General features: G+C 40.5%; 1 protein-coding gene across 6 annotated transcripts; it reads left to right on the top strand.

The window, feature by feature from the left end:
• The first annotated feature begins 1,182 nt into the window (after window positions 1-1,182).
• LOC117754673 (LIM and senescent cell antigen-like-containing domain protein 1) lies at window positions 1,183-27,471 on the top strand. Of its 6 annotated transcripts, none has more exons than XM_034573756.1 (10): window positions 1,183-1,343; window positions 18,337-18,496; window positions 19,970-20,036; window positions 20,174-20,294; window positions 20,471-20,620; window positions 21,328-21,478; window positions 23,161-23,253; window positions 23,505-23,553; window positions 24,072-24,147; window positions 25,652-27,471. In XM_034573756.1, exons 1-10 carry the CDS (start codon window positions 1,315-1,317, stop codon window positions 25,764-25,766), a joined length of 1,011 nt encoding a protein of 336 aa, XP_034429647.1. In that variant the 5' UTR covers window positions 1,183-1,314; the 3' UTR covers window positions 25,767-27,471. The 6 variants fall into 6 exon arrangements, with proteins under 6 accessions (XP_034429647.1, XP_034429648.1, XP_034429645.1 ...); XM_034573757.1 differs by lacking the exon at window positions 1,183-1,343 and adding an exon at window positions 4,636-4,658; XM_034573754.1 differs by lacking the exon at window positions 1,183-1,343 and adding an exon at window positions 9,039-9,193.
• Window positions 27,472-27,734: the final 263 nt, after the last annotated feature.

Genomic DNA, 27,734 nt, shown 5'->3' with positions numbered 1-27,734 from the left:
ATAGCTGCCATATCTGCCACTGGGAGAAATAAAGTTAGACATATTATTATGCTAATGCCTCACTGGGGCGCAGCACTGTCATTATAGGATTTCATATTTTCTTTGCAGTTCATTTTATCACCTATTATTATCCTCTTATTTCCATTCACTGTAGTAATAGTGACACATTCTTTCCATTTACTGTCTGTAAAACCTGTGGATGTTTTTCCCTTTTTTTAAATCTCAGTATTGGTCTGGCACATGTTTCTTAATGGCTCCCACCCGCCATGTTGAACTTCTGTAGAGTTCCCTCAATGAAAACTTAAGACTTTCCATATGATTCACACATCATGTACATGACACGAGAGTACAGACTGGGATTGAGAATCAGCGGCAGAGGCGTCAGCCACATTACACACATGTTGACACATTTTGCAGTGTGTGTTCGCGGGGCGGCAGTTTACAGTCTGTGGTCTGGATCATAACTCTGCAGCGGTGGAGTCTCCCAGACTGAGACGTGAGAAGCTGCAGGAGAAACACAACTAAACACTCAACAGTTCCTTTAGTTTTCAAAATAAAAGCACAGATTTGTCCCATGGAATGAGGTGCATGTCCCCTCTCTGTGGGTGAGCCCTGTAGACAGTCATTGGTTGGTTCCCAAGCTATTTTGTATGAATGACAAAAAACAGAAGCTAATTAATAAGAAAATTGAAGTAAATGTAGAAATACAGAGATAAATAGATAAAGGTAGAAATGTAGAAATAAATGAATCAATAAAAGTAGAAATGAATAGATAAGTGAATGAATGAATAAATAAAAAACGTAATATATGAATTCATTAATTAATGAACACAGAAATTGCGTTTTTCTTTGCAAACTTTAAGCTGATAACCAGATTTATGCATTTTCATCCCCTCCAGTTAAAATGTGGCCTTACAACAATTAGCTAATACATTACTGGGAGAAAAGGTGTGGTTATTAATAAGCAAAATGATACCGTTGCCACTTATATAATTAGGTGTATCACTTCTTGTGTGCAGAAGATTGATCAGACATTAAAATAATAGCTATAAAAGCCCTTATTCATAGCCCTTGTTCTATTTTATGTCCATGCGTTTTTTTAATTTACTCAGAAAAACATTTGCCAGTTGACAGTGGTTTTATTCCGAAAGTGACCAGCGGAAGTGGAGTCTTCCATTGAGGGACAGAGGCGCGGCCCGTCTTCGCCATTCTGCCCCGCGGTGTGTCACCCAACCCCCGCTAACGTGACGGAACATCCCCGGTGAAGCACATCTGGAGGAGCAGCGGCTGCGGAGTGAAAACAGCAGCGGGACGATGCTGGGTCTCAGCGAGATGACGAACGGGTGAGTGCGACGTTTTCAAGGGTCTTGAAAAGAGGAAGGTGCGCGTGAAAAGTTTGGAAGTTGACATTTTGACGCTGGAGAAAAAGGGGGAAAAATTAAAAACGTAGTCCGGGTGGGTTTGTTCCATTCTCTCGTTCTGTAAACACGAAGACCCCGGTTTGAAAAGGCTGCCACGTTAATGCTGACTTTATTATTCTGAAGCTGGACTTGTTCTGCTTTTGAAAAAGTGGATAATTAGCGTTAAAACACGTAAACTTCACGCGTTAATTTCTCTGTGGAGACGCAATCTCAATTTGGTCACTTCAGCTACTCGCCAGCGCCCTCTACAGTCGTGTGGGGGGGACGCTTCCAGCAGACCAACCACTGGACACTACTATTGTGCTCAGGATCAAACAATGGAATTAAAAAGCCTCGTACATAAAGGGATGTGGGAGTGAAGCCAAAGCCGCCATGTTGGTATGGGTCATGTTGAGTGATGGATTTTTATTTATCCATTAGCAATAACAACAAGACAAAAAGATCCACAGGATGTTAAAGTGAAAAAACTAATTTCCAACCTGGTCCCAAGATGTCCAGACGAAAACAAATGTAAGAAAGACACAAAAACATTTAACAAGAACTAATCTAAAAACACAAATAATCTTAAAATCCTATTCAGTGGCATTAAATCTTAGAAGACGAAAATGTATCCACTTCAACAAGGAAAAGCCGAAATAAAAATGTGATGCATATTACATCAGAAATCTGTATTGTTGACTTTTAAATCTTGCTTAGATTTAAGAGCTTGATTTGCCACCGGTGTAAAATACGGAGCCTCTGGCTACATGATTCACTCTGGATAAGATACATGAGCGCACACTGGCCCTGGTGTTATGGCTATGCTGAGAATGAACCATTGTAATCTGTTTTCTTCTATGTAACCAATCATCAGTCATCAAAACTATGCAGGTGTAGCAGTAACTCCCCCTCAGCGGAAACGTCAGCCTCACATGTGTTACATTTTAAAGCAGCATGCTCACAGCTTCCACCTGTTGTAATCATGGCTTAAAGATAAGATATGTAACAAGGCATAGGTAAAAGTGTGGGTACATACTACACATCCCATAAACCATTGCAAATGATACCTTTCCAAAGACATCCAGCGTTCTTCTTCTTGAATTGTTGTTAGTGTAGCGTTGCAATATATTGTAGTTTGTGTAGTAACCTTGTATGGTAGCGCTGAATGGTCTGATCGAAGCTGGCATCATTTTAATGGTTGTGATAAACATTTCTACCAATCAATGACGGCGATATTACACCTGAGGATTGTGGGTAGTGCGGTGCTTCTCCTTAGCATTGCAAAAAGTTTTCTTAAAATCGACGTGATACCTTACAGACCTATGGCTTCTACAGGAGCATGTAACATTGTTTCACGATCTCGTAGCTTGTGCTAAGTCTACCTTAAATTATCCTATTCACACATCAATAAAAATCAATATTCACCGGAGGTTTGTGTACTCTAACTGATTATTTTTAATAATTGCTTTAAGGGCAACTTGATATATTTGGGTCACCCCTAAATTCACACTTCAGCCAAAAGGGACACACAGGCGGTAGCTGCTCGCATGAGAATTGGCGCTTCACGGCGCTTCCGCCTCCGGTGTGTCCCTGGCGTTAGAGAGGAAAAGAGGATGTTTCTCTATTTTCTGCAGATCAACCTCCTCCCTGCACAGGAATGTCTACACAGACTCACTGGACAGTAGTTGTTGCTTTCCAAACCACTTCCTGACCATCCAGTCCCTGAGGACTTTCTATTCACAGTAATATTTATTTCCACCGGGGTGAATGCTACTGTGTGCACTGGCGAGTTAATCATAGCCTGGGATGAATCTGGCTTTTATAAGAGGCCTGAGTCTTGACACAGTGAGCGTCTTGACAAAGTGAGCGTTGCTGCATTCCCAACACATAAGACTTGTATCTGATTCCTCACTGTGTTGATACAACTGGAGCTCAGAAGAATGTCTGGGCCTGCAGTGGACTTGTCCTTGTTTGGAAGAGCAGTGAACTTGAGCGACGTAGGAGTTAGACTGTGTGTAGTGTACTAACATGTGTGACGTGAGGGATTGGGAAATGTTAATTGTAACTAGTTAAACTTATTGGAGTCTCATTGGGGTTATTGGATATCAGGTTATCTTAGTGCTATGAAGGCCGTCCACTCACTTCGTACTAAAATGCTTTTATTGTGAAGTGTCGTGTGGATTTATGCATCAACATTTGCTCATTGCAACATGAAATTGCTGCTTCCAGAGATGCACTGAAATCCGGACATTTTCCGGAAATTTTCAAGAGGCGAGGTACGTGAGAATGTAAATGTCCAAGTCCGGCTCTCCAGACATTTGGCGGTAGTTTCCTCTCCAGCCGCCTAGTAAAATATCTGGAAAATGCCCATGTGAGAATAAAGCAGGAATGGGCCTGTTAATGATGTTTCTAACACTGAAAAAACTAAAAGAATACAAATATCTTGGGAAGAAAAAGAGGTTTCATAAACATAGAGGATGCCAAAGAGGACATTAACTTGGAAAGACAACAAGATTTAAGAGCTTTTGGTGATAAAGGCAGACGCCTGTGTTGATGTGCTGTAGACCAAAATACTTTCTCGAGTGGAATTCATATGTCATGTGTGCTCTATCCAGACGCCGCCCTCATCTGAAAGTTTTGTCACTGGGTTTGACCTTTCACCTCCTCTATGGAACCTGAAGAGAGAGACACACACACACACACACACACACACACACACACACACACACACACACACACACACACACACACACACACACACACACACAACATGGCAGGTCTATGAGAACTGTTTTATTATTCATCCCCTCTGAAGCCTTCCTGCATCTCCTCACACCTCCTTCCTCCCCTTTCTCTTCACCACCTTTTATTATATCCCTGAAGTGCTCTTCTCCTCCTCCTCCTCCTCTTCCTCCTCCTCACACCTTCCTAAACCACAAACACCCACGAGTGTAGAGGGTTGTGTGCTGGCTGGCTTTACATCCAACCAACTGTGGCACACGCAAGTGGACGCAATCACTCACACCCTCATGTTGCCTCCACACAGACACACACGCACACGCACACACACACACACACACACACACACACACACACACACACACACACACACACACACACACACACACACACACACACACACAGCAAATAGGAAGTTATGTGGCCATGCAGATAACGGCAGTGGGAGTGTTTACAGTGACAGCAAAGAGACTTTACCAACAACTTACTTTCCTCACTACAGTTTGAAACAAAACATCGGTAAGATAATTTTATTTTATTGCAATAACTATTTTCATTGGAAATATAGTAGCATTAGCAGCTGTAGGCTCCATTACTGTTTTTATGTTCGATGTATGAACCATGTTATCGTGTTTGCAGAACTGTGCATCAACTTTGAATGTCGTATTGTGCGTTTGTTCTCAGTGCATCGATAAGGAAGTCAGCTTGATTTTAAAACTGATGTTAAATTCCAGACATTTTGAATAGTGTCTCAGCATTTGTTCCTTTTTACATAGTTGTTTTTACACTTCTTCTTATGTTTTTAAGTGAAGCCAAGATCCCATTTTAACTTCCTATGGAAAGTAAAATTATTACAAAAGAGACAAAGTATTGATTGAGATACAAGAATATGCAATAATTGAACTTTCACAAGTTTAAGGTGTTTTGAACTCCGGTTCTGTTTGTTGTGAAATGTTAAGTGAAGCTGCTGATTTTATTTGTCCACCAACAGTCATTCCACAGTGGATTAAACTTATCACATTTCAGTCATTGCAGTGTTGTAGGTTTGCAGTGATGAGTTAAAAGAGTGCCAAGTTGATAGAATTGCTGTACTACCAGAGTTGTCCACACAGCGGCAGTGTTGTTTCTAGAGTGTGTGTGTGGAGTTTATACATATAATATCTGTCAAGGCAACTTTCCTCTCACAAACCTCCCTCTTTGTGTCTCCTTACACTTGTACCGTACTTTATCGTTGAACCCTTTACTCCACCACAGGTGATCAACTGTAAATACAATTGACCCCAGTAGTTGTGTGATGTGGACTTTGGGTTTTGTGCACTTTCTCACTAACTGCTGGTAGCCGTTGCTCTCTTAGGATGACATCATGGGTTTCAGGTTTGGGGGGGCCACAGACATGCAGAGCAGATCCACTCTGTGAATAGACAATCTCTCTCCCTTTCCTTCAGCTCTCACACACACACACACACACACACACACACACACACACACACACACACACACACACACACACACACACACACACACACACACACACACACACACACACACACACACACACACACACACACACACACACACACACACACACAGTGGACTGACCTCTCTGCCACCTCGACCTGAGCTCGGAGTTGGTTATTGGCTCAGCTATGATGTGTTGACAGATGAGGCAGATGTGTGTTCCCTGCATGTAGATGGTTTGCCGGTGCTGCTCTCCAAGTTGAAAAGATCTGGAATAAGTTCTGTAAAGACAGTCACGTTGCTTCATGGCAATCTGGTTGATGTTTGGGATACTTAAAAATCAATGTTGTAAATTAAGGAACATTGTGACACTCTTGAGATTTTTTTCTGGAGTGTGTTTTTGTTTAAATGGCATGTGTGTAAACCTACTCACATCTGTATTATCATGGCTTCCATAGCTGCTTTCAGACATGCACGGACCCCCTGATGTGTGTGTGTGTGTGTGTGTGTGTGTGTGTGTGTGTGTGTGTGTGTGTGTGTGTGTGTGTGTGTGTGTGTGTGTGTGTGTGTGTGTGTGTGTGTGTGTGTGTGTGTGTGTGTGTGTGTGTGTGTGTGTGTGTGTGTGTGTGTGTGTGTGTGTGTGTGTTGGCGTGTGTGTGTTGGCTCACGCACATTTCTTCCACCATATGGTTGCATGCAAATTCAATCCAAATAACAGCATTTATCCAAAAGTCAGTTTTAAGTGTAAGGTGGTTTACAATATGTGAAAGTTAACCATTGGAATTTACATTGGAATTATTTGAAAAATGTAAGAAATTTTGAAAGATATGCAAACTTATGGAACAACTTTGACGATTGCAGTAAAATAGAAACCACTTTTTTTTAACCCTAAAACTCATCGTAAGTCATCATGAATTTCACGACATACTCAGACATGTCAGCCCGTTGCAGCTGCTTCAGGACGTGGAGCTCATATTGAAGTTGTAACATTCACATTCTACGGTTCTGTGTGTTCGTCAAACCCATGTGGAATGCGGAGCAGGTCAAGACAAGCTCCTGAGGTTGAACCTGCAAGGTGCAAAGTTTGTTCTTAAAAAGGAGAGACGTGGTTTCTGTAAGCCATTAATCCAAAACACCATCAGACATAAATCATCTTTGATAAGAGGTCCTGACATTGAATGAACAGAACACACAGGATAATAATTTACCTAAGAGAAACCATCAGATTTCAGTCTGTCAAATTCAGTCAGAATCAGAGCACTCATAAAAATGGTATCAAGAGGCCGTCATTTTAGAGGTAAAGCTGTTCCATCAGTTGTTTGCATTTAAACAAGAGCTTTGATCCATACGTTATATTTAGTTGGTTTTTACTTTACTTTTTTACTTTACCCTGTTCAATTCTACAGCTCTAGGTACAGATGTGAATGCATCCAAATGCATCTTCAATGCCTCTTTAGATGCGATCACTCAGACCACATTCAGAGGTGGTCTGGGATCCATGTGGTCACATTCTTCTTGGGGTGTGAACGCAAATGCATCCTGAGCCACATATGAAGGACCTCCTATTCAGCTCACATCCTCTGCTACACTTTCACAAGGAACTGATCTGAAATGAGCATTACCCATATCCTAATTTGTTTGAGTGCACTGTCACAATATTGACACTGGCCACGAGATAATGATATGACATTGTTTGCATTGGTGTTTAGTTGCTTGTTAGGTAGGAAGCGGGATTATGCGAAATCGATTTCCATGTAATTTTATGAGGCATGACTAAAAGAAGAACCCATTAAACCATGGCGAGACAGGGCGTTAGCCTTGAAAGAGGTATGCACTTTCCGGGCACCCCTTCTATTTCCTTTGTTTTTCCAAATTATTAATGAATCTATGTGAGCAGATATGACGTATGTATATTTGCATTTAGAGCGGGGGAAGTGAGATCCGATCACAAGTGGTCACAGGAGACACATTCAGGTGTGAACACATGAACTTAGAGCTGTCCACTTGTGATTAGATCTCTCAGGACTGTCTGTCTGGGGCCTTCAAGAGACAGCTGGGTTTATCAGTGGTGTCTCACACTCGACTCAGGCTGTAGTTTACTTGTTCTGTTTCACAGAGCTACTACTAGCTACTCCGTTTACAGCTGCTTCTCCATTGGCTGCTTGTCGGCTTGGCCTGTTTGGCTCCTGCCTTGTGCTCTGAAGACGTCACAGCCTCTTGTTTGTAATTAAACATGTCTTGGAGGCGGAAACGTCAGAAACTGTGCATCTGCTGTTTTTTTGTGTCTGTCTCAGAGGAGAGGGGCTCTTGTTCCTACGTAAAATTGTGATGAATTATTCATAGATTGACATTTTACCCTTTGTCAGTAGTTTTTTGTTCACGCTGGGAAATAATCTCACAGTCTGCAACAGAGGAGCACAAATCAAATTTGAAAATAGTTCCCTATAATAGGTGACATTGTTCCATATAGTACATCACTCTGTCTGTATGTTCCCACCCCTCTATACAAGCTTTGTTCAGATAGAAAATATCTTTAATACTTTTTGGTGAAAGTAAAGCTTTACCTGTCCTTAAGATAATTATTTTATCTTTTGATATTGATAAATCATGCATATTGTGTGATGTTGTATGAATAATTTGGAGAAAAAGATACTGCAGCACATAAATGTTATGCATATTAAACCTTTATTTTTATTCATCCGCATTTCATATTTTGTTTATTCATAGTTCTTGGTAATAATTAGATTCCAGGTTAATTTATCTTTATATCGTACATATTAACTGTGAGTGTTGAGATATATAAATATTCAGATTCAGTATATTTATCACGTCTTTTTAATAACCAAACATCAGGGATCCTTGCCAAAAAATGTCCATGTAAGTTCGGGTCAATACTCTTGAAATGTTTTTTGCATTTGGCATCAAACATGATGCCGTGTTGTTCAGGCTGTAATTCCTGACCTCAAATGCCTCCTGTAGGATGATTGGGCTCCACGTAACTACTTATCAGTACTAACAGCTTGCCATTGTGTGTACAGTATGTGTATATCTACGTGTGTGAGGGGAAAAGAGCCTTTCATTTTCCCTTTAGTTATTTGTGTCCTCTGTTGACTTTCTATAAAACAGAGGAACGATGCAAAGAAGAAGTAGGAGGGAGGGAGAGAAACCGACTGGGTCAAGGGCCAGAAAAGGGCAGTGTTCTCCTTTTCTGCAAGACATTTCCCCTCTACCTGCTAAAGGACAGGGAGGAGGAGGAGCGAGAAGCAGCTGATAGGTGTGCTGGCTGGGAAACCACACCTCTGTACATGTCCTTTCTAAAGGTTGTGAGCCCTGGAGGTGTGTTTAAGAGGCAGGACCAGAGCGGCACAAGATTTAATCTTTTCATTTTAAACCAAACGCGCACTAGTGCTTAGGAGTCTCCCTACTTCTGTGGACTGAGTGTCCTCAGCAGACAAGGGGTAGGAAGGAAGGAAGGAGGGGAGGGAGAGAGACGAAGGGGAGATGAACACATTGAGGCTGAAAGAGTTATCAAACTCAGACTTGTACCGACGGAGACAGGAAAGACCAGACAGCTATGGAAGTCTTGGTAGCCTCAGGTGAGTCCTGCTTCGTGAAGCTGGTGTCAAGTTGTTGATGGGTTTGAGAAATGCTGATTCAGCAGTAGGATGATTGTTATTTGTGTTGCTGGTTTATTTGTTGGTTGTGCCACTGATAATCCATGTGAATATCGCGGTGTACACTTTTTAAATAAAAAATCTGTGCATGAGAAGAAAATGTTCCTCAAGTGTTTCACAAATTAAATGCTTTTTGGTTTAGTAAAGCAGCTTCATGTTAATGGTTACATGGTGGGAAATTGTTGTATTGGGTTTGTAAACCTTGCTTTTTATTCCTGTCAGATAATCCAGCTTCCATGTTGCCTGTCTTAGAAACTGTTTTTGTTGGGTTCTTGTAAAAAAAAAATGCCATGTGCAAACGCTTAAAAATCATCTGATGGCCTATCATTCAATTATCCTGTGGTGTCTTTGCTTTCTTATCACAAGGTTTCCACATTTCTTGACAAATTGTCAGTGGAGATGTCTGCCCACCTAATTTCATTCCTCCATCTTTTTTGTTTGTAAACTATTTAAAGTGGGCTCATTCAAAATGGGATTTGAGTGTAAACTTGTTAACACCGCATCCTCTGGTCTTCAGCTGGCTTATCCTTATCTGGTGCTGACTGACACTGTCTTGCATTAATCTGAGAGACTTGTGAACACAATCTGTATCAAAGACCCTTTGAAGGATTTTCTTGACAAGGAGTGATAAGGTGAGACGTAGTGGAGTATTTGATCTGCAAATATCGCAGCTGAGTCTGAGCATTCCTCCGAGTTGTGTGACCAGCTGACATGCGGACTTTTGCAATACTGGTTTCACAATATGTTTGCATCAGAGGGATTTTGGATGTCCGCTTTCTGTCTTTCATAAACACCTCTCTCTCTCTCTCTCTCTCTCTCTCTCTCTCTCTCTCTCTCTCTTTCTCTCTCTCTCTCTTTCTCTTTCTCTCCCCCCCACCCCCCCCCCGTCACTTTGTGTGTGTGCTCCTGAAGTGATTAGAGGAATGTAGTCATGTGAGGAATGCGGACAGTAAGAGGGAGCTCACCCATTAGCAGCGTCTCCGGTCAAACCAAAGACGCTTCATTTCTCTCCTGATAGCAAGCAGACGGTCTCATTTGCTTTGCACCAATCATACAATGGTATAGTATAGTAGTAATAGTAGTGCTGGATGAATAATGGAATTAATGCCACAATATTGATTGAGTGCAATCTAATTCTTACACGACAACTCTAGTTTTGCAGTCATTACATGAGAAGGTACATTTTCTGTCAAACTAATTATTTCAAATTTCTCCCTAATTTGCATCAATAAAAAAAGACTATATGAGCCACATTTTACACACAGACAGAAAAACGCATGTGACAACAAAACAGTAAAAAAAAGCTTAAGGAGACAGTGGCAATGAAAAAGGAATATGAATTTATTTATTGTAGTTATAAAGTTTAAGACATTCATACCAAGACATGAACCACTTTCTGTTTAGTGGATCTCCTGCGAGTAGTGTTTTGCTATCAGTGCAGCACCTGCAGCTAAAACCATAAATTCTAAACACATAACGAGTCGGTGCAAATCACAGTGATATCGAAGCCATTAAAACTAACATTAAACTTTAGGAAACTATCTGCCTGGAGACCTATAAAGTCCACATTCATAAACAAGCTCTCATAGGCACAAGGAGAGTCGAGAAGCAATATCTTTTTTATTTAAAACTGCCAAACAAGTTAATTAATAGTTATTGATTTACATCAATAAAAAAGAGGTGTATAATGTGTTGCTCTTTTCCTCTGTGCTGGGATGAAAATGGATAGTGCAGGTCTAAGTGGGCGTCTGGAACAAAAAGTGCAAAACAAAGGAAACGTTAGTCATGAATACTGTTTGCACACTAACTGAATCAGTGTGTGTCACTGAGGGCTCACACACATTTTTGTGTGTTTGTGTGCACACACTTGATGCCTTGTCATAGGTAAAATGGTTTTACCCAAGAAGCCCTGATGTCCATGTTGCCATGGTTTCTGTTTACACAGTGTGTGTGTGTGTGAGAGCAGGGTGTGTTTGATTTGTTCATCCAGCCTGAGTGTGCGTGTTTCGCACCGGTTGAGAGAGTCAGGGCTGTTGCTTAGGTCTACAACTTTTAAATGTAGTCTTGGCTACATGTCTGCAGACACAGATGAATTTAGCCTACAATGAGAAGTTAGAAATACAAGTTTCTCCCAATGCAGGATTGTGCATTCTAAATAGAAATCGTGACTGATTGATTATCAAACACATTACTTTGGATTTGCAATACAGATGTCCTGAATATCATTGTGATGTGTCATTGTGTAATAAAAGGCGAGTGGTGGTACACAGAGACTGTTTCAAAAAAATGGATTGAGCTTCAAAGTTAAAGCGTAATTATCACATAGTTTATAAAATGTTTAAAAATTGTAAAAAAGAAAACAAAAGAACTGGCCATCGAAACTTTTCTGAAGGCCAAGTTGGCTTTTTCAAATTACTTGTTCAGTGAAAATAACCATTTTGTTTTCCCACAGCTGAATCATTTAAAATGTGGAATCCTTTTTTTTATATCTTATATAACCTAATCCATCCTTATCGGATAGACAGCCACAAATAAATGCTTAGCAGAAGTTCCATTGACAAATGATTTAGCTAACAAGCTAGGTAGCTAGCAAGCTAATCTGACAATCAAAATCAAACAAACACATCAATACAGGCATTTATAGGTCAAAAGTACATCTTGAAATGTAATGGTCTAAACTCCATAATAACCACAGGGGTCAGTTTATTTTAACAGTATATCCCACATCTTTTTCTTTAGCATGGCTGACCTGACCTTTGACTTTTAATGACCCCATAAATAAGTCAGACAGTTTATGATCAGGTTGTTATTCATATCATCTCTCTCTCTCTCTCTCTCTCTCTCTCTCTCTCTCTCTCTCTCTCTTTTTCTTCTACTACAACTAGTACTGCTACTACTACTTTGCTAAAATATCTGGTTATTACATTAATTTGACTCTAAATATATGATTTAATCGCAGTGTGAATTTCAAACTGAAATTGTGACATCGCACATCGCCATGTTAGCCTGGACACCAGAGACCTGAACACTGTAGTTCTTGTGCTCTCATTTTAGGGTGGAACTCTCTCAGCATGGCAATGACTGTAATCAAGAGGAGAGATTACGTATTTCCTGTTAAGCACCCACCCTCTGCCCATTGTACCCAGGCCCAATCAGTCAACACCGGTTCCCAGTGGATGAGACTCCCCGACAGACCATGTGACTATGAACTGGAAACAATGATCTGCTGTGGAAACGCTCTGGAAGTTTTAAATGGTTCCTGGTGAAATGTTTGACTCGCTATGTCATTCATGTCAAAACCCAGAACGTCTGTCGTTGGAGACCAAATAGTTTAACTAGTGTTATAAAAGTTAGGAACATGAGGTTCTGTGACAGAAGCCTTTTCGCTGTATTAAATATACTAAACTATAGTAAAAAAAAGGATAAGGGGGAAAAGAAGTGCTAATACTTGCATTTAAGAAATCTTAAAATCATCCCCAAGTTGCCAGGATTTGGCAAAAAGTTGAGGATTGCTGCTCTCAGAGGAGGCAAAATTGGTCACTAGTATGTATACAAAACTCTTCTCACGCACACGCACACGCACACACACACACACACATTCACAGACACTTACCAGCAGCTGCCAGCACCTAGTTTGGAGTTGAGGCTCCACTGAGTGTCTATTTGTGGAATGATGGAGTAATGTAGAAGACAGGACCAACTCAGTGGCTGCTCTCCAACGAACCATCAAACATGTTTGTTTCCCTGGAGTGTATTTCCGGATCTGGCCTGATGTTTTCATGGTTTGGAAAGTGATAATTAATTTGAGATTCCAGTAGAGTTTAACCACATAAAGAGCTATCATTTACCCAGAGGAACGACTTGTGGGCTTGTGGGACTGGGATTGGATTTCTAAGATAGATGCTTTAAACTGTTGATCAAGCCATTCTGACCCACCTGGAGAAGACCCAGGCAATGTGTCTGTTATGTCCTGAATTTGAGTCCTGTCAGGGTCCAGTACCGACAAAAATAGTCAGCCCATAAATAATCGCGTAACATTGTTTACCAGTAGCGGGGTTAAAGTGTCTTTGGAAATGGTGAATGTGAACGTGTGCAAGGACTCCAACTCTGCTAGCCAGCATGTGCTCACTTTATTTTAACATTATGCAAAACTTGATCACATTTTTCAGTGTCAGATGCAGATATCAGATTTATACAACCAGTGTCAGTTACACATTAAATGTGCAATTCAACAAACTGAATTGCAAGAGAGACGAATTCCAGTTTCAGAGCTTGAATTCTTCTTCTAGTGTGTTTACTCGCTGATGTCAAACATATGATGAAATAAACAGGAAAATAAACGAGAATTTATTATTGTTATATTGGTGTCTGACTGCTTTAGCTTCTCTGCTTTGCAGTGCAACAATACCGCTTTGCGCAACACTGAGTTGAAGCCACATTTTTATATCTCCCAGAAAGCTGGGGGCTCCAGCTGTTCAACATGCAAACACAGTCATACACAGATTGATAGCATGGGTAGGTATTAGCCAAAGACTGTAAATATTAGGGACACGAAGCATTAAAAAAGCATCTGTGTGTGTGGGTGTGTGTTGGTGTGTGTGTGTGTGCGTGTGCGTGTGCATGTGTGTGTCTCAGTGACCTCTGTCTGGACAGGCGTCAGGGTGGGCTCTTTAATTCCAGTAACCTGCCCAAGAATAGACGGCCAGAGTGACAGGAGGGGAGACTAAGTGTGTGTGCATGTGCATCTGCGTGTGCGTGTGTGTGTTGATGTGGGAATAAGGGAAAGAGGGAGTGTATCCGTTAGAGAGGGTGTGTGTGTGTGTGTGAGAGAGAGGAAGAGAGTACTCTCAGTGCAGTCTGATCAGCGGTTCTGTCTCCTTCTTGTCCTGCGGATTACAGCTCCTCTTGTTACTGGAAACTAACACTGATCCAGCATAGAGGCTTTTTACTATCTGGAGTTGCTACATTCCCACAGGTGTTAGCTGGATCTTTGCACTTAATTCTAACTGTTTAAGTATGGAGCAGAACGGTCGTGCCCTGCCACCGTCAATACCTGAGGATAGTGAAGTCCTGGACCATGTTCCTCATGGGGATATGAATGGTTACCACCAGAGGCTTCAGGACGGAGGGGAGGCGGAGGTCCCAGTGTCCAAGTCTCAGAGGCGGAAGAGTGATGTCAAAGTCTATAAGGAGTTTTGTGATTTTTACGCTCGCTTGTAAGTACACAGTGCAGTGGACAGGGGTTAGATCACAGTTTAGTTTTCAACCAAAGTAAAGACAATGACAATGGAATTTGCTATTGTGAATATGTTTTTTATGATTGCGTTATATATGAGATGTCTAACCAGAGAGGGTTTTCCAGTGCAGTATTTAAATGTTTCTTAATGAGTAAAACCTGCAACTCTATTAAAAGAGTTGTTGACCAATCAAAAAGTATTGCATGAGGATGTCTGTAGATATGCATGCAAGTGTTGTTTCAGAGTCTGTATCATTCTCTGGGATACATCATCATCATCCTTCTACAGAACCCCACCACTTAATTTCTGGTGCATTTATGTCAACTGTAAATTGGTAATTTAAACAATTTGGTTATTTGTAATTTAAACAGATGACTGGAAAAATGCTGTGTAGTTGTGTGTGTCAATGAGTACGGTCTGCTAATATGCTGACATTGTATTATATTGTGCGCTCCGAGCTTATTGCAGTGTTACAGAATGTGAAGAATTCTGATGTTCTAGTACCTGGGTTTTACCAGACAGTCTGACTGGCTTAAGCTGCCTTAGGTGCCCTGTTTGTGCAGGGATTTCTCTGTGCGCCACACGAGGGGGCACACAGGAAGGGCTATTTTCGTGCCAAGGGGGGAGTTGTAATGCAAAGTAGAATACGCCAACTGGCATTACAAGTATGTGTGCATGTATGTGTGCATGAGGAGCAGGGAAGCTAAATATACAGACTGTACTTCTGGCCTCAGTTTTCTGTCTCAGGATCATCAGGTACTTGAGACTAAAATAAATACAAAATTTGGGTCAAGAAGCCAGAGCTGAGGTGGGATCATAGACCGTATATAAAGATGGACGACATGACGGCTCCTCAAAAGTAAACCCAGGTGTCTTGATAGCAACCCGCTGACTTGCTGCAATATAGGTCTTAAATCTTGCCTGAACCAAACTAAAAAGTCAAAGCACACAACATCAAATTATTTTTTCCCAAAGATGGTTTCTGTCACTTTAAGTAGTTCTAATCACATTGATAAGTTTGAGCACTAATTTTTCCAGTAAGATGGATTTTAATTACTTTGTTGATGCTATTGGGGTTAAACGTCCTGATTGACTGCTGAGTCTGATTCCAGATTGGTCGAGCACATGCATCAGTGGGTTCTCGCTACCATCTCGCTCCATCCCCTAAAACTACTGCACAGACTCTGACTCTAATTGTGGACTGCCACATATGGTGTCAGTAAATACTTTTTGGGTTCCTAAGATTTGAAGACATGGGGTCAGTCAAAAATAGTTTAGAATTTGAGCAGGCAGTGTTTTTCAACTTAGTTCAGACTGAACATTCAGACATCTGTTAATAATATCTGGGTCCCAGTTTTCCATGGCTTTGTTTGTTGAAAATAATTAAAATTTGTGTGAAATGTTTAAGACCAATATGGAAATGAAAGATTAGAATGTCATTGTTTTGATGGGATTATTTAAAAATATTTAGTCATTGCATTTATAAACAGTGAGGATGGGGAAATGCAAAAAAAAAAAAGATGTTTAAAAAAACCCGGAGGTGACCAGAGCAGGGAGAGTGGAGGGAACAGAGTGTATTCATAACAGAAGTGATAGTCTGCATCCTTTCCCTTTACTGAAGACCAGACTCCATTTATAGTCACAGTGCACTCTTGTCTTCTTCTGTCTTAAAGAGTGGGAGCTACTGCATCAAGTCCTAAAACTGCCTAAAGCTTGACTGTGTAGTCAGCACATACAAGGCAAGCAGTGCTTGAACAATTGAAGCTGAAAGTATAAATTCATATTTTTGAAGATTTCTATAGACACTAGAATAGCACTTAATAGAGTGAAGACCTCCCCCTAGACCCAACAGTCACCTTATAAAAACACATTTACATTCACTTGATCCAGATTTTTATTTGGATCAGCACCAACTTGTACACACACAAATATCATTCCCCTAAACACTTTTTTTCATCAAGATCCATGAGTCATTCCCTGTTAAATCAAGGAAAATGTTGAAAGTGAAAGACAGTGAAAAAAATTCCTCGAGCCGCCCCCTGATCCAGATCTTCACCAAAATGTTACGTGTTCTTTCCTGACCCATACCTCACCCTCCCACCAAGTTTCGTGGTAATCTGTCCAGTAGTTATTATGTAATCCTGCTAACTATTAAAGAAACAAACGCTGATAAAAAAACCTCCTTGGCCCAGTTCACAGACACTTCAGCCAGGACAAAGTGCAGAGAGAGACTTTCAGCACAGTCCTGTCTGGTGTATAGGCTCGTCTCTAACTCATGCAGGGTGCGGGAGGCAGATATGAGGGTGGAAATGCTTAAGGGATGTATCACTTCCTCTCAAAAAGCATTTGGATAGGGCAGGGCTTCAGTGTGTGTGATATCAGGAACAGGAAGGTTATAATATGTTTGAGAAATTGGCTCAGATGGAAGCTGAACTTACTCCTACATCTTTTTTAGTGTATACCAGCTACAATAGAAGAACTGAAATGTGCATTGTTAAAGCGGTGAGAAGTTAAATCCATGAAATGAGAGGTGATAGGCAGAGTGTCTGGAAGCTTTTTTAATGTGTGTGTGTGTGTGTGTGTGTGTGTGTGTGTGTGTGTGTGTGTGTGTGTGTGTGTGTGTGTGTGTGTGTGTGTGTGTGTGTGTGTGTGTGTGTGTGTGTGTGTGTGTGTGTGTGTGTGTGTGTGTGTGTGTGTGTGTGTGTGTGTGTGTGTGTTGCCTGGATACACTGTGGTATTCTGACCTTTCAAACAAAGCAGAGAAACCAGTTTGGTCCCACCATTCTCTCTTCTTTTTCTCTTTTTTTTACTATCTCTGTCTTCGACTTGATCCTATTCACTTCCAACTTCCTTTAAGTGTTAAGCAGTGTTTTTATTGTGGCACATCTTTGAACAATTAGTTTGAAGCACTTTTGGCTGCTTGTGTTTGGTTTGGAGAAGTTTGATTATTTGTTCTTTTGGAGTCGTTCTTATTACGAGCGAATAATCGTGAAATTAGTCCAATGGATCAGCCCTAACATAAATCTACGAAGAACGAGGTGAACGAGGTTGTGATAATGTGCCTCATCTTAAAGATGCCTTCAGTTTCTTACCCACTCACAATGTCGTGACCACATTTGTTCTGCAGGATCTGGCAGCAGTACTTCCACAATAAAAGCCTGGGGGCTCTGCTCTGTTGATATATTGGTCATGTTTCGGAGGGAGTAGACAACATTGTGATTGTTTTATGAAATGCCAGTGTCAACTTCATATGTCATGATGTCTTTGTTATATGATCCAGAACCATATCTGTGTGAGCTCAGTGCAGTTCAGTTCAGTAACTACATCTCTCAGTAGGTTTCACTTCACTGATCGACACACCCTGAATAATAGATCCAAAATAAACGAAGATATTGCGTGTGTGTTCTGATAACCTCTTGCATCACATTTTCCCGTCTCTACTCTCCTGTCTCCTGTTACTGAGTACATCATCCAGCTGTTCTCATGACTTGGGGAACATCGGATTCTACATATAAGATATTTGCTGCTACTTGTGTGCTGACATGACCCAGAGAGACAAACTCCTTAAACATGTACAATCATTGCATGGAAGAATCTAATCGGATTATATTTTTCATTAAACATTAAATAAGAGTAATAAGGACAAAAATACTGCCATATGAAAACACTAAATATGTGCTGTAGTAAATCAGCAGTAACATTTTAATCCTACCATCAAAGCATCTTACAGTACATTTCATTTGATGTTTTATTTCATGGTTCCCTTTATACAAACTTTTGACTGTTGGTAAATTTTGATCCTGATTATGATTTTCCTTGTCTTTTCAGCAACATGGCCAACGCTCTGGCCAATGCCATGTGCGAGCGCTGTAAGAGCGGCTTTGCCCCGGCAGAGAAGATCGTGAACAGTAACGGGGAACTTTACCACGAGCAGTGCTTTGTGTGCGCCCAGTGTTTCCAACAGTTCCCAGAGGGACTCTTCTATGAGGTACAGCTTTCTCCTTAGATTTCATTTTGACATAATAATCCAATGAAAGATGTGTGATGCAGTTGTTTACATGGCAATCAGTTATAGGAGACATGGGATTGCAAAGGGTTTGGACTTTGACCTCAAAAAGACCAGTCCAGAGTACGGCTGTAACCGTTTCCTACAAATCACACACATGATCGTGATGGGTTAATGAACTGGCCTCTCATTTTACTGCCAGTAAAACCACTGTTTAGAGCAAGGCCGTCTTCAGTGTACATCCCTTAGACAAAGAATTTAAACACACAGTCCTGTTGAGGTTAATAAAGAGGGCTGAGTGCAGCCTTAATGCATTATTGAATTATTGGAAGCCCATTTCCAGTAACCTGTTTGCTCAGCAGCCTTGACACAAGGCCAGATGTTTCTCTGGAGAACTGATGCTCTTTGTGTTCAGTCAGTTTATCAAAGATAGGGTGTCTGTAGTGCTCCGATCAATTTAAACATCTAAAGAAACAGGCAAACATTCATTTCCATCCCCTGTTTTGAACAGAGAAGCAGGATCTCACACTCTACCTGTTGTAAGTAGAAAGATAATGTTTCAGTCACGCACAAACATTCACAGCTGCATTTCCTTTTATGGCCACTAGATGTTAGCTGTAAAAAAAACTCCACTGCATTGAAGTGAATAGAGTCTGTATTTATATTTTACAGTTCTATAAAGTCTCAATAAGTAAATTTACATCATGTCATCTGTTTAAGAAACTTGTTATTACAGAAACATTTTGTAACAAACTTAAGAGAATAATCCTAAAATTTAAATGCACAGCAGGAGCTATTTATCATCATCTGTGGTGAAGTAGAATCTAGACGTTCTGCCAGATAATGTCCTCGCTACACTCATCTATTAAATCATTCTCTTGTGCAGCAGATGTGAATTCAGGTTGGCTCAGACTGGGATCACATGGGGACTTGTGACTCAGGGCATCTGATTTAGATATTTAAACCCACATCTGCATGTTGTGGTGCACATTGATACAGAAAGACTGATGCAAGACAGATCAGATCAGCCATTCACATGCAGTCATCCCTCTTGTCAGATTGATTTGAGCTTTTAAACCTACGCAGTAAATGTTTGTATTTCATCATGAGATGGACAAAATAGAGATTTGTTTAAAGTCGATTACAAATGAAGTTGTGCTGTATAGAGACAACCTTCACCGATTCCATAATGTATAGTTCTGTTTATACATAGTCCCGGCATTTGTAGCTGTTGTTGTACTGTTGTTATGAGTTTTGTTGAAAAACACAAAAAGAGTACAACAAATCCCTCATCATACATTGACTCATATTTTAGCTGCTTGACTTTTATTATTTTCACCCTTGTTTGAGTGTTTAGTTTATATACTGTAAATTAAAGATTGCTATTATAATTTGTTAGTGTATGTGTGTGTGCTTTAATTAACTGTTTACAAATGATTTGAATTCTGTTGATAGTTTGAAGGCAGGAAATACTGTGAACATGACTTCCAGATGCTCTTCGCTCCCTGCTGCCACCAGTGTGGTAAGTGTAGGAACTGCAGTAAAAGTACATTTTCATGACCTGCTCCAACCTGTTCAGGGTCATATGGAGATGTAGCTTAGAGTATATAGTATTTTGTGTTTTATCATGATTATAATACTCTGTTGTTGTTTTTTCAGGTGAATTCATCATCGGCCGTGTGATCAAGGCCATGAACAACAGCTGGCACCCTGACTGTTTCTGTTGTGATATCTGCCAGGCCGTGCTGGCCGATGTGGGTTTCGTAAAGAACGCTGGAAGGTCAGTCCCTCTACAACCAGCTACTGGTCACTCCGGATGTTTGTGTAATCACAGCAGATATTGTCATATACAGAAAAATGCTGATTATATACTGAAGGCTGGAGAAACCAGAGCTGGAGGATAAAGGATAATCTTTCTATCTATGTGTGTGTTCCTCTCTCTCTCTCTTCCTTCAGGCACTTGTGTCGCCCGTGTCACAACAGAGAGAAAGCTCGGGGCCTGGGCAAGTACATCTGTCAGAAGTGTCATGCTATCATTGAGGAGCAGCCTCTGTTGTTCAAGAATGACCCCTACCACCCTGATCACTTCAACTGCAACAACTGCGGGTAAACACACACACACACACACACACACACACACACACACACACACACACACACACACACACAAACCTCATCAGCCATGTCAGTCACTTCACTCACAGCATGAACACCGTGATTGTAGTTACACTTTTTTTGTTCCCACCTGCAGACACAGGTCTTTTATGTCAATGTCCAATTCACACTTTTTTATGCAGTGACAATTCTTCTGTGAGATTCAGGTTCATTATTACAACAAAAACAGTTTTACAACAACAATCTTCTCTGATAAAATAAAAATGATTACACTAACTTCAACAGACATCTAACAAATTAGGATGAAAGTGTATAGTCTGCAGATGTGGCACAAAAACATCTTACTGCCCTCTGCTGGACAAAATATGTAACCATAGAACAAGTTCCAGGAGGTGATCTAAATTTGTGTGTTATGACAAGTTATATGAAAACAGTGTCTTCACAGAATGACGTGGTGATTTTTTAGTAATGTAGTATTGGTGTAATTCACTTCACACATATAAATTATTATGGAAGAGCAGGATTTTGTGTTTTTTTCCCTAAGTGTTTTCATCTTTTTACATAAATGTAAATTCCCAATCACATTTAGCATTTTTATATTATAACAAATACATAAAGAAATGTTTATTTTTTGTGGGGGAAAAAACAACTGATGATGATGTTAAGTGATGTGATGTTATTTCCCTCTGTGTCTGCAGTAAGGAGCTGACCGCAGATGCCAGGGAGCTGAAGGGGGAGCTCTACTGTCTGCCTTGCCACGACAAGATGGGTGTCCCCATCTGTGGAGCCTGTCGGAGACCCATCGAGGGCCGTGTGGTCAATGCCATGGGCAAGCAGTGGCATGTGGAGGTGTGGTATTAAACTGTTAACATTTTAGAGACAACTTCAGTTATTCTGAGCAAAGTAAACTTCCTACTTCTTGATTTTAAATTCCCATTCAGAAAAGTCAATTTAAAGAAATTTATTTTCAGACTTTTGATGGGTAAAGCCTGTTTTGAAGATAAGAGGTTTAGGTCTCACAGAATATGAAAGTATATTAAAATGTATTTAATTTAATAGATTTCCTGCTGAAATGCACTATACTTTGTTGAAATTGAGTTGCTGAAATATCTTCTTATTCACTATATTTTAAGGTGATTGATTTTCTATCATTCATTGTACTTTTCATTTAATTCCAGTGACTGATCTTTAAAATGTCTGTATGTGTGACTCATACTATTTTCCAGCTTTATCTCCACAGTGAAGTTCAGTGTTTTCTTCTCCGAGATGTGTACAACATCATCATCATTCCTCTTTTATCTGCTGTTTGTGTCCGTATTATTTAAAGCCACCAGGCCAGCGACAGCCAGTGGCCGGAGGCATTATGTTTTCGGGTTGTCCGTTCGTCTGTCCTTTTCCAGTGAACGCGATATCTCAAGAATGCCTTGAGGGAATTTCCTTAAATTTGGCACAAAGATTCACTCAAAGATTCACTCACTTGATTTTTGTAGCCAAAGGTAAAGGTCACAGTGACCTTATATGAATCTGGGAAAATAAAGTATGTAGAAATAGGTACACAGAAACTGCACTGTTTGGCAGAGGCATACAACCGCAGTGCAGTAATTCTCGTTTTCTGCATCTTTATCTTCTCTTCTGTCATTTCACATTTTTCCTGTCCTCTCCTGTCCACATGTAGCATCATGTGTGCACAGTGTGTGAGCGCCCATTTCAGGGCCACCCATTTTATGAGCGAGGTGGTCGTGCCTATTGTGAAAGACACTTTGACATGGTGAGGGGATTAAGGATCGGCCCGTTGCTGACTGCTGCCCCGTGTCTCGCCTCCCCCTGCCTGGCTCCAATCTACCAGCCTTTACATAAGGGTTACACTCATATAAAACTTCACAAATTAGTCTTTAATCAAAAAGTCTTCCACTTGTCTGTCCATCCCATTATGATGTATTGACAGCTACAGGCTGGATTGCCTTTTGTCTCAACAATTTGGCTTAAAGTTAGTTGATTATGGAAGCCTAAAAAGCTTTATTGTACATTTATATTTAATGATCTGTCAGAGGATTTTCATACACTACAAGAATCAGATTCTAGGTGAAATCATTTTAATAACGATTGTAAAAATTGTCAAATTTAAACATGGCTGGCAACACTCTCCATCTCAAACCTCACCTTTGTTTTGGCTTCAAAAGTTTTTATTGGTGTAACCCTGCTGTGTGATCCATGATGTCTGTTTATACACAAACACAATGCCTCCTCATTGAGAAAGTTTTAAAGACTAAATCCACTTTAAACTCGGTCATCCTCTAAATCAATTCCTTAAGTCTGTTCAGCCGACTAGTGCGCCCTCTGGAGGTCGTTATTCTGTCCATCTTCTCTACTCTCTAGACTCAGTTTACATCTGGGCTGAACTGATGTGGTTTTGGTCTGACCTGATTCAATGTCCAAAGACTGTGCTGTTGCCTGTGACATGGTCTGAAAGTGATAATGTACTGACTGTGGCTGTTCTAACCATGTGTGCTTGGCCATGGGTTTGTTTGCAGCATTTTGTGTGTGCTAAGTGTGAGAAACCGTTCCTGGGACACCGTCACTACGAACGCAAGGGCCTGGCCTACTGCGAAACACACTACAACCAGGTAACAATCAACTGGGCTTTGCACACATAAAATAGAGTTTGAAACAACTGAGGAACTCAACACAACACTGTGGGAAGTTTTAATATTCCTGTGTAGCCTGTGTTTGTTTGCATGGTATAGCAGTGCACAGTGTTATTTTAACTGTGGTGAAGACTACTGTTGCTTCATTGTGTTGCATTATTTCATGAGATATAACTCACAACATGTTTCAGCGCTCACCCTCTTTGTTTCTCTCCCCTCGACACGCTCAGCTGTTTGGAGACGTCTGCTACCACTGCAACCGTGTAATTGAAGGAGATGGTGAGAAAACTCATTTACATTGAAAATATATATGAAAGTTAAAGTTTTTTTTTTAAAAAAGAACTCATATGTTACATGTTGTTCTGCCCTGTTAACATTTTAGTTCATTAAAGAACTTTTTTACCATATGCTTCTCTTTTTCATGACATTCCCTGTATTTTGATCTATACATTGTGAGTTGATTTATATAGCAAAGCTTCCCTTAAATATATAATATGCAACAATTCCTCATTAGAATGTCTAAAAATGACTAGACCTATATTTTGTTGACTTGTGTACTTACATTATACAAAATGTTTCCAACAATCCCCAATTTTATTCAAGGTAACAGGACGTTTCATTTTGTTCGCCTTTTCCTTTTCATCATATGATGTCTTTGCTCTGACTTCTGGGGCAAACAACGTATGATGAAGGAAAAACACATTGATTGGTTTTGATTGAGAGACCCCTCGTGACTGAACTCTGTTGTCATATGATGGTCTTGATCAGTGTCTCATGTGATTGTGTTTTTGTTTCAGTGGTGTCTGCTCTGAACAAGGCCTGGTGTGTCAACTGTTTTGCCTGCTCCACCTGCAACACCAAGCTCACCCTCAAGTAAGTGGAGTCTTAATAAGAGACACGCTGCTGCAATAAGTCACGGCCCTGTGGAGTGGTATGTGTGTCACATCCACACATTTACCCTGGATTGTGTACTTATTCAGTGTTGATTAAACTCTCTGAAGACTGATAAGAATCCACATTTGACCTGGCCAAGTTCCCTCTGCTGCTTGTCATGCTTGTCTTTCACATCTACGCTGCGTTTTCAAACCTGTCCATTCCTGATTTTCTCCCCTTTCTCTTTTAATCGCGTGTCGTCCCACTTGTTTGTCCTCCTGTATACGTCCCCTTGTGCCACCTGTCCTCTCTCCAACCTTTTATCTTTCCCTTCTCATCCTTCTGTTTTCTTCCCTCCTTGATGTTTCTCTCCTCTTCCTCTCCAACTGCCCTTCTTCCTCTTTTCCCCTCTCTTTCCCACATCACACCTCTCTCCCATTCCTCCCTGCTCTGTCAGAGATAAGTTTGTGGAGGTGGATCTGAAACCCGTGTGTAAGCACTGCTATGAGCGCCTGCCGGATGACATGAAGCGCCGACTTGCCAAGCGGGAACGTGACTCAAAAGACAAGAAGAAGAAGAATTTGATACCCATGTGTCTGTGATCCTCTCTTTCTCCTTTCTTCTCATTTCCACTGTTCTTCCTTTGGTCAGTTTTCCATCTTTCTTCCTTTATGTTTTTATTCTTCTGTCATTTTCATCATATTTCAAACATGCTGCATGCAAGTAAAGTGTTAGTAGGTGAATATGCACTGACTAAACTCATCTGAGAGACCAACACTGGAAACATTTCACCACCTCTCATCCAGAAAGACTAGTCAAGATTAAGGCTGGTCACTATGGTAACCTCTGCTATGCAAACAAGTAAATTAGATCAGTCACATGGTGAAGGGGAGGCTTTGTTTCCCGGGTCTCCTGGTCTGTCTGGGCGTAAGGTGTAAAACCTTAATCACTTCCGGCAGCCTTCTGGCTGCAACTGTATGAGTGCCGAGGTCCCACTGGGTTTGACACGTGCCCTGGTCCTGCCAGTGATTATCTGCTTTTGGAGGGAATGTCGTCCAGGGCCAGCTGGGGGGAAAGGTTTAGAGAGCTGGCCGGTGTTAGTGGAATAAATGGCATTCAATTTAGAAAACAACCAGGAGCTACTCATAGAGCAAAAACTGTAACTCTGCAGAGGCTTTACAGATCTCAAAATGGTGGTATCTCCCAGCTACAATTGTCAGAGATCTTAGTCATGCATATATACTAAGACATAACTTTTTTTTTTCACCCATTGTCTATGGATAAATCATATGCATTATACATGCCATCCAAATTAACTGTACAAGAAACCCATGATTTGGCTGAAGTAAACCTCAAAGTAGGGATCAGGGACTGGGGCACTTATAAATAAAAATGACTATGAAAATATTCTGTTAGTGATCTAAAAATGTAAAATTGTACATGTATATAATGTACATACTGAGAGTGACGTCTCATTTCCAACTTGTTCTTCTCTCTCCTACAGGAACAAGTTTGTGGAGTTTGATATGAAGCCAGTGTGTAAGAAGTGCTATGAGAAATTCCCTCTGGAGCTGAAGAAGAGACTGAAGAAACTCTCCGAAACTGTGGCACGCAAGTGAACAAACGGTCGAGCCGCAGGCGGGAGAGAAAGATGAGACCCTGAGGTGGCCTCACATGGAAAAAGTCACATTTCCCGAAGCGACAATCTTAAAAGAGATAAGAGATTATGTGGTTGATATCGTTGGTATTTTAAATTTAGGTTGGTTATTTCCGTGAAAAGCTCAATTTGTTTGTCCTCTCAGTCACAGCTTTAAAGCACTGAGGATCATTTCGTCAGCCTGAAACTGACAGGCTCAGATTATTGGTTTCTTGGTTTGACTTGAACCTGTTCAGCTCAGTTACTGCACTGTACTTTATTCACATGCTTGCCTTCTTTCACTGCTATACATATAAGTATATATAAACATAAACACGCCTGCCGAAGGTCCTATATTTATAGTATCATGAGCTTTAAGAGAACATTGACACATGGGAGTAGTATATCCCCTTAACGCTGTGTTGACATGTTGATCGACAGTTCTCCAACTTATCTTGATGCCAAAAAACGTGTCTCCTGTTTGACTCCTGTTACCGTATGTAACTGATACTTTTATATCATATAAAGCCAAATGTGTATATAATATTATATCTAATATGTCATTTTTTTCACCAACTTGTATTCTTTTATGTATTACTAACTTGTATTTCCTGTAATATGCAAAATAAGTTTATTTTTAGCCCTATAAAATTGTAATTTTTTTGCAGCGATGGTCTGAGGACATCACTCTGCCTCCTTGATGCTGCAGTGATGGACTAAACCATTATCTGCACTATGATGGATTGCCTTGTTACATATATGCATTTTATATCTAAAACAATACAAAACAAGTGGAAAGTGGTATTTATAGTGTTACACGTTTATTAAATTCAGTTTTAGTTTTATCCACTGTCAATTCCAGTAACACCTTTCAAAAGTAATCCAATCCAGTTCAACACCCGCTTAGAAATGAACAACTTCTCTGACACTCTGTCAACAAATACTGGACTGCGTAGTGACAGCTTTGATTTTCATGACAACTGGTAACTAACTGCGTGTGTGGTTGTGTGTTACAACATGATAGGCTGTGGTATGTGCTGAGACCGTGTGTGTGTGTGTGTGTGTGTGTGTGTGTGTGTGTGTGTGTGTGTGTGTGTGTGTGTGTGTGTGTGTGTGTGTGTGTGTGTGTGTGTGTGTGTGTGTGTGTGTGTGTGTGTGTGTGTGTGTGTGTGTGTGTGTGTGTGTGTGTGTGTGTGTGTGGGGTTTGTAATCCAGAGAAAGTGATCCTCTTAGGAAGGTGTACCGACTTCCTCGGGCCTCAGACCCTCTTAGCAAAGAAAAACCAACTGTTGTGAATGGGGAAAGAATCGTTTCCGTATTTCACTAGGTTCCACTCGAGCTGTATTTTATCGTAGAAAAGCTTTTCTATCGTGTAAAGAAAGACACATTCCACAAAAAAACACCCATTTCTCATATGTCACATAGGGGTAACACTTTCCATCTGATTGATTGTTGTGAAGCAGAACGTCAGCGTCAATAATAAAGAGTCCAAACTGTAGTTTTATTTGATATCTTACTACCTGGGTGACGGAGATTACTCTGCCGCTCTTACATTGTATTTTATCTTCACAATACTTTTTCAAGAGACAATGTTTCTCCATGTAAACACACCAAAGTGCATGTTTTATTTTTCAGTATATCTAAGTTAATTCTATTATTTCTTCTGAATAAATGTTGGTCAATGCTAATATTGTGCACGCAGTTGTGTTTTTGAGTTTCAATTCCAGATGCCTGTCAGTGTGTCACATGACATTATGAGCTGGTGAAGGAGTTTCATATGTTTATGGCAGATTCCCAATAAGATTCCTCCAGTCAGTGACCAGCGTACGTGACTGTAGAGATTGCTGTGAATAAATACATGTAAACAATCAAGTCTATAGAAAGCTCTTAAATTCGTTTGTTTAATATCTTGTTTCTAAATATTTGTGCAGGTATTTGTTTTGACTGTCCT

This window comes from Hippoglossus hippoglossus, chromosome 21 (assembly GCF_009819705.1).
Source record: "Hippoglossus hippoglossus isolate fHipHip1 chromosome 21, fHipHip1.pri, whole genome shotgun sequence".
NCBI classification, from domain to species: domain Eukaryota; kingdom Metazoa; phylum Chordata; class Actinopteri; order Pleuronectiformes; family Pleuronectidae; genus Hippoglossus; species Hippoglossus hippoglossus.
Note: the sequence above shows the minus strand (reverse complement) of the source record. Positions and strands in the feature narration are given on the sequence as shown.

Excerpts from the sequence above, each read along its gene's own strand:
- LOC117754673 (XM_034573758.1), top strand. The coding sequence starts at position 14,288 with ATGGAGCAGAACGGTCGTGCCCTGCCACCGTCAATACCTGAGGATAGT. Across the intron at positions 20,295-20,470 it reads TTCGTAAAGAACGCTGGAAG|GCACTTGTGTCGCCCGTGTC; the intron begins GTCAGTCCCTCT and ends CTCTTCCTTCAG. Across the intron at positions 23,254-23,504 it reads GCGAAACACACTACAACCAG|CTGTTTGGAGACGTCTGCTA; the intron begins GTAACAATCAAC and ends CGACACGCTCAG.